Below are 7566 nucleotides of genomic sequence, written 5' to 3'. Positions count from 1 at the left end.
TGTTAACACTCCAGTTAACTATTAGAATGAAAAAATCCACATTTTTAAAATCCAACTTTTAAAAATTCAAATGTGCATTTTAAAAATTCAATTAATTTTTTATAGATACAACATAATAAGCAAAGTAAAAAAATAAATAATTCAATAAATAAAATAATGAATTGAATGAAAATAGTAACAAGCAAAAAAAAAAAACATGTATTAAAAATACTGGTAATGTACTCCTTTCTCACCTATCAAAAAAATAAAGTTTATGTTATGAGTGGTTATATATGATGGTGCTTAACAATGTTTTGTAATTAAAAAAAAAAAATTGAATTTTCCTAATTTACAAGTATTAACTTAATGTTTCTTTTAAGTGAAAATTTTAGAATCATGTGACAAACAAAATTCAACAATGCAATCACCAACCCAAATTACCTTATTTTTATTGTTATTTTTTAAAATGATTTCATTAATTTCCTTCTTTTTTATTAACATTAACTTTTCACATTTATTCTATCAATCTACTTTTTTATTTTAATATTTATTATTTACACGATCGATTCATGTAAGGTTAATCACTTATTGGCATCCGCCTCATTCCATTGAATTACAAAATGATTTTGTTTTTAAAAAAATGACCAGTCTTATAATTTATCAAATAAAAAATGAATCTACAGCAGATCAATGGGAGTAGTGCATAAACAAAATTGTTTTTAACAGTAACAATGCAATATCAACTAACAATAACAGAAGTAACAAATTTCATTTATATAATTGCAAGTTTATTAAAAAAAGATTGTTTTTATATAATTGCAGTTTTTATATGTGAAAACCCTGTTAATAAAATAAATTTTAAAGCTTTTTTTATACAGTTAAGAAAAAAAATTTATATATAACTATCATTTTTAAATTAAAATATATAATAAGTATAATTAGATATTGTTACATAATCTAATCAATAGATAAATAAATTATTAACAACACACAATCACCAATTTGTGAATTTATTAAATGGCGGTGACATATTAAAATTGTGATAAAATAGATTAATTATCTATCTAATTAGCAATAGAATATAAATTTTGTTGTTTTTTTGGAATGATGACATTAATCTTTGGTTTGATTAATAATAATAATATTATATTATTATTATTATTACTTATTATTATAACAGGTAAAATGAATTGTTAATAACTATAATAACTTAAATTATAATTATACATTACATGTAATAAATATATACGTATATATATAAATATATATTAACATATATACACCATAAATAAATTAAAAGAACTGATTATTGGTGCATGCTAAGACTTGGCAACCAGTTTACATCTTTCCATTGCCTCCAGTAATGCTACCTCTTTCTGTTCTTTTTTGTAATTGCGAGTTTCAAATTCCAACCTAAAAAAAGTATTAAAAAGAAAAATTTAACCATACAAAAATTTCCACAAATTAAATAAAAATATAAATTTTAACACATACAAAACTTATTAACAAAACTATTAAAAATAGTGTAGATGTGTTACAATAAATTTGATTATGCATAATTTCCGGTTAATATGTATAATCACCTCCAATTTTGGAAAATTTAATAAATTATATAGCAATTTATTAAATATACTCATCATTTTACATATTCTCTATATTAAAATGTAATTTACACTTTAAAATAACAACTCAACTACAAGCAGTAATTATTGAAGGTTATTATTTATACAATCAAAACATTAATGTTAATTTAATTAACATTAAGGTTATGTTTGGTTATTAGTTAGATTCAGTGTAGTGATGAACTGTACATATATCAAAATAACCTACACTCATCATCCTTGTCTAATCAACATTAAACATAAAAATTATAAATGTTATTCTCCAACATTGGAGATGATTTTACATATTAACCAGTAATTATGCATAATCACTGGATTAATTAAATTTATCGTAACAGATATACTATTTTATTTTATACTTACTGTACAAGATCCTTCTCTTTTTTTTTAAAGTCTACATATAAAATTAAATACAAAAAATAATATATTTCTTAAGTAAACTTATATGTAAACAAATAAAGATGAATTTTTATCATTCTGAAATTGTAACTGCTTATTTTTTTTATTGCAATACATGTTTTGCTTTAATTCCAAAATTTTTATCTCTAAATTGTATTTCTATTATAATTTATTAATAATATTTAACAGACATCTGTTTATACAAAAACGTATAATAATTTTGCAAATAGAGTGCAAATATTATGATAAAAACACAGTCTGTGAATTTATTTGTTCAACTGTAAATTTCTTTTATTTATGTTAAAACATTTTTCCATTCACTCATATTGAAGTTAATATTGTTCTCTTTAATTTAGCGTTCATAAATTGATAACAACAAACATTTTAATAAATAAATTTTACTCGGTTCTACCAGGTAGATACCACAAAACCTATTAAGATTTAAAGGTTAATAACCTTAGGGTTTGATGATACTTATTCATTAAATCAAGATTCACTATGTGTACAAATAACCTATGTGTTCAAGAAGTGGTCCTGTCTTGACTGAATATAGTGGATATATAGTGAATATAGAGGAAGCACCTCAATAAAAACAGTAAAACGAAGAGTCTTCTCTTTAAGACCTTCGGGTTGGCATCCCCATGGACCTAGCCTCTGCAGCTTTTCTTCCCACAATACACAGAGCTGCAGAACACTTTACACTGTACGCATACACTACACCAAGAACACTACATAAATTACAACATATACTCTTACACAACTACACATCTTACATTATTTTTTCTTGCGCTTACACTCGATGGTGTTGCGACACCTTATGAAATGCAACCGTAACCCAAGGTGGACACTGTTGTGTCGATGGATGGATGGCTCTGCGTAGTGAGTCTCAAACAATGTCCTCTGCGCACCTGGGCAAACCCAGTTGTATGAAGCCCCATCTCCAGTACGCGCCCGATCTGCTGGATGGTCTGTTATATTGTCAGTACAAATGGGAACCGTATGTCCAACCCATTGAATATTTCTTCGGTGGTTGTTGGTCCACTTAAAAAATTCAACAAACCCAGGAGCTTAAAAAGACTTCGCCTGATGTCAGCCAAAGATAATGAAACTGAGGGATAAAACAAAGACTGCTAAACTATCAATAATACGGTTTATTATAGTGAAGTATAAGAAAGACAGTAAATCATTTACAAAGGTTCACGTTTCTTAATACACAAGCGCGTTGCTGCAGTGTGTGGCACTGTGAAAATTAAAAAACTTTAGAGTGGGACCCTGTTGATTGAGGTGACTGATGACGAACAGTCAGAAGCTGTGGTGGAACCACATAATACCTTAAATTCCAGCAAGGGGGTTAAATTCTGTAATGATTTGGATGGTATTGAACCGTGAGATATCAGAGAAACTGTCCCCACAGTCAGTCATGTCTGTTCAGAGGAAAATGAAGAAGAAAAATGGTGCTGATGTACAAACATCCTCACTTATAGCATTTTCTACTCTGGCGGTCTCTGAGAAAATAAAGAACAGGCTAACTCTGTGTCTGTGTGCAACCATACATAACAAACCCTAGATGCTGGTTTCAGTGTCAGAGTTTTAATCACACCAAAATTGGTTGTATAAAGAAACAAGTTTGTACGTGTTACAACTGTAGGGAACATAATAATAGCACACGTACTGAAGCTGATGTGTATAATTTATGAGTTCACATTTGGCAAGGTCTTGGCCCCATTTATAAGGAAGAACAGCCATGATATAATAATATTAAGGATTATTACTGAACAGAAAGTGTCATTTCCTGTGGCTTGCTGGACATGCAGGAAATCCCTCAACATGAGGAATACTGTACACTCCAGTGTTAGTTTTATCCAGGCTCTTTCCAATACTGTACAAAAGGAGAACGAGCGCACATCATGCAAGGAACTGACCAAGCTGCCCCAGGTAAAAGCCCTCACTTCTGCTATTACATCATTCAGTGCAGGTAAGAAGAAAGATATTTTTTATGAAAAGACCAAGAGTGTTTCACCGAAAACCATTTCAGTCGCTATACCACATAATAAAATTCCTGCTGCATCAATACTTCAGCAAACTACTAAGATCCCAATGAAGGGATCTACAACAAAAAATCGTCGCCTGGTATAGTATCAAGCCTCACAGGCTTCCAAGTCCCTACAGCAATCTTGAGATCTCTTCAAGAATGTGGAGGCTGATAAGTGCCTGAAGAAACAAGGCACTTCCTAATAATTATTAACAGCAAAAAACCTAAAGATGTTTACAAATGAGGATGAACATGTTAGAACTTACAAGGCTGAAGACAACATGTGAAAGTTGTTTTTGTAACCACTGAAAATCATTTAGTCATGCTGGCAAACAATTCTAAAAAGTATTTTCTTGCTGATGACAACTTGGTAGCAAGTTATGAGTGGGTTAGGGATCCATTTCAAAATACCCTTGAAGGACTCTCAACAGCTGAAGAAATAAATCTTCATAAACTTCACAGCAAATGGCAAAATCAAAAGACAATTTAGTAATAAATCACTCTTTGAATTTTGGGAAGGGTTGGATGATTAGTTTTCAGCACCGAAAACGACAGCATATCGTATACTATTACAGTTTTCAACATCCTACCTTTACAAAACCGAATTTTCTGTGGTGGCTGCTTTGAAGACAAAATATAGATCTCACCTAAATATAGAAAAAGAATTAAGAGTGTCTATCTAATAATAAACCTTTCTGTGAAAACTTTACTCTGCTATTTATAAAATGTATTATATCAATGTAAATGTGTATTTTATTATTTATTACGTCAGAATGTATTTTGTTTTGCTTTCCTTTCAGTAAATTAATAATTTTTTTAATAACATTTTCTTTTTGATATGTTCACATCCATGATTAGTGTTATCAAGCACCTCCCTAGGAGGTGTGCCTCACAGGTTAAGAAACACTGCCCCTAATCCATTTTCTCAGCATTCCGTCAGACATAGCATTATCTCCGCACACTTCACTGTTCTATTGATGAATTTCAGCTGCTTCCATACCTCTTGCATTTAAGAAATAATCACAGCACATATTTCACAATGACAGCACTGTCTATATTCTTAGGTATTTTAAATATGCAGAGGAAACTGTAAACACAGATTAAAAATAACGTAATGGCATCTGAAGCAAGCCAACAGATGTAGTTACTCAGTGCACATGTGTAAAATTGCGACAGCCATACTGCTGCAGACATATATCAAAACGGTACTTACTTAAAAAAACACATATCATATATATAAAAAATGTATGTTCAAAGAAATAAATATATTTACACATAAAAGAACATGTAGTGAGCGATTCATAATCAACGCCCAGCAAAATTACTGAAGATAAATTGATGAAAATTTGTATACAAGTTCTTCTTATGATGTCCACAGTATGAAAGGATTATTTTGGAATATAGGGTTAAAATGAACAATGAAATTTACTATTTTTTTTTTTAATTTGTTGATAACAAATTAAGATATCAACTTGCAATTTTCATGTGAATATCTAAAAGCCATTCTCAAAATTCGACCTTGTAAAGGGTGAAGAAAAGTAAAAAAAAATTTTTAACAATGGTTACAAATTTTCCCCACTTTAGAATATAGTACACAAGATATTCACTAGATTTGGGCTTGCAAATCCTTTTCAGATAAATATCTAAAAGCCATTTTTGGGCTTTTTTGAATTTTGATTTTTTTAAGTTTTGCAACAGCACACGGAGTGGCAGGTCAACCAACCAGCACAGCCACTGCCACTGTCATTATAGGTGCAATGCAACTGGCTGTACTTGCCTCAAGTTACTTGACTAGAAAACATACAATAAAAAAACAAACCGTGACAGAAAATACAGCTAATCATGTAGCATGGGCGAAGTAATGATGGTTACTTATATATATTATACATAAGCTTTATGTATCAATCAATTGATTAAAAATTTACTTGCTCATCACAAAATTATTCACTGAAATATTGTCTTTATACCTGCAAGAAAATTATTAAAGATAATTACAGGGAAATGATTGCATTAAAAATATTTAATAAGTGCAAAATACACAATAAATTTACTCCAGTAATTTCATTTTTGAAATGAATTTTATTTCAGTCCAAATACTTAACCATCATTCTAAACATCTGTACATAAAATTAAAGCCAGCAAAAAATGGTTTTAGTAATCCTGGTCGCCCAATAAAAAAATGGGAAGGGCTTTGAAAAAAAAAGTTATAATCTAATTACCATATGAAAATAATCTATATATTATACCAAATTATTTATTCTACATCAACAAAAATAATTTCAAAAAATAAAAATAAATAAATAAATCTACAAACCTGTGCCTAATAATTCGATCAACAATTTTTTCAGTAGTCATTGTGTTATGTGAATCGATAAGTTTAAATTTTCCTAATTTCTTTGGAACAGCATACGGATCAGAACCATCACAATCTGGCATAATAGAAGTCTGTCCATGACAAACCATATCAACATGAAAATGTGACATCAATTCTTCTGTCACAGCATACGGTGCACCGATGACCACTTCAGAAACATACTGAAAAATGTAACATTATAAATTACATTACTAATAAGGAAATATTTTTTTATGAATCTGGAATCTTACAGAGTGATTTTAACTAGATTTTGGTTGTTGAATTCCATAATGCAATCAGCAACTAATAATCATTTCACATTTTTAGTTTTAACAATAAATTTACCAACCTTAACTAAAATCAACAGTCTAGTTTAAAATTAATATTTATATGCATTCACTTTAAATTTGGCTAAATCAGCTAAATTTATTTATTTAAAAAAATAAATAAATAAATAAAATGTAAACAATTTTTTTTTTACAATTTATTCATACCTTCTTTTTAATCAAAATACGTCAACCAACATTTTAGCTTGTTATGTCTAAACAAAAACCAACAATCACTCCAAAATATTAGTTTTGTTGTAAATAATGCTTCATAGTCTGAATATACTGGTGAAAATACTCTCATTGTTCATTATTAACAGGGACAAAATTTTACAGAAAAAGCATAAGAAATAAATTTTTAATAACATTCTACATCCTAAATGTTTGTATTATTCTGATAGTTTATTTAGTTTTTGACAGTAAAACATAGTTTTCATCTTTTCGTTACCTAAAAACCAACCATCATTGCAAGGATATCTATGGAATTTCTGTACTCTGTGATTATTTTTTATGATTTCTATCTCATAAGCAAAGAAAATAACAATACTTCATACATCAGCTTTGTAAACCAAGCTGTAACTTAAAAACTTTCAGATCACTTTAAATTTGTCATATGTGGTAAGGTGTTTATACATTATTTATTATAATATTAAACTCACCTGTTATGACTCTTTCATGTCTACTATGAGGTAATGAAACTGATGGCTCTTTCTTGCTTTAAAGCTAAAATTTTAATAAGTAAAAAGATAAAAATTCTTTGAGGATGTACAAAAGTTCAAGTTCTTTCATTAGGCCATGAACATCTGTGCAACACACACACACACGCACACACACATGCACACACACAATCTCTCT

The 7566-nt window shown here is 29.1% G+C and overlaps 1 protein-coding gene across 1 annotated transcript in view; it reads right to left on the bottom strand.

Annotated features, from left to right (window-relative positions):
* Positions 1-1086: 1086 nt before the first annotated feature.
* The window catches only part of Pect (phosphoethanolamine cytidylyltransferase), a 72154-nt gene continuing 65674 nt past the window's right edge, over positions 1087-7566 (bottom strand). Inside the window, exons 7-8 of the mRNA XM_075368906.1 lie at positions 6347-6567; positions 1087-1392 (exon numbers count right to left, since the gene is read on the bottom strand). Coding sequence (XP_075225021.1) covers positions 1299-1392; positions 6347-6567 — 315 coding nt within the window. The 3' untranslated portion in view covers positions 1087-1298. The remainder of the gene's footprint in view (positions 1393-6346; positions 6568-7566) is intronic.

Source organism: Lycorma delicatula, chromosome 6, assembly GCF_047948215.1.
Source record: "Lycorma delicatula isolate Av1 chromosome 6, ASM4794821v1, whole genome shotgun sequence".
Taxonomy (NCBI): domain Eukaryota; kingdom Metazoa; phylum Arthropoda; class Insecta; order Hemiptera; family Fulgoridae; genus Lycorma; species Lycorma delicatula.
The sequence above is the reverse complement of the archived record's forward strand: the minus strand, read 5'-3'. Positions and strand labels throughout refer to the sequence as shown.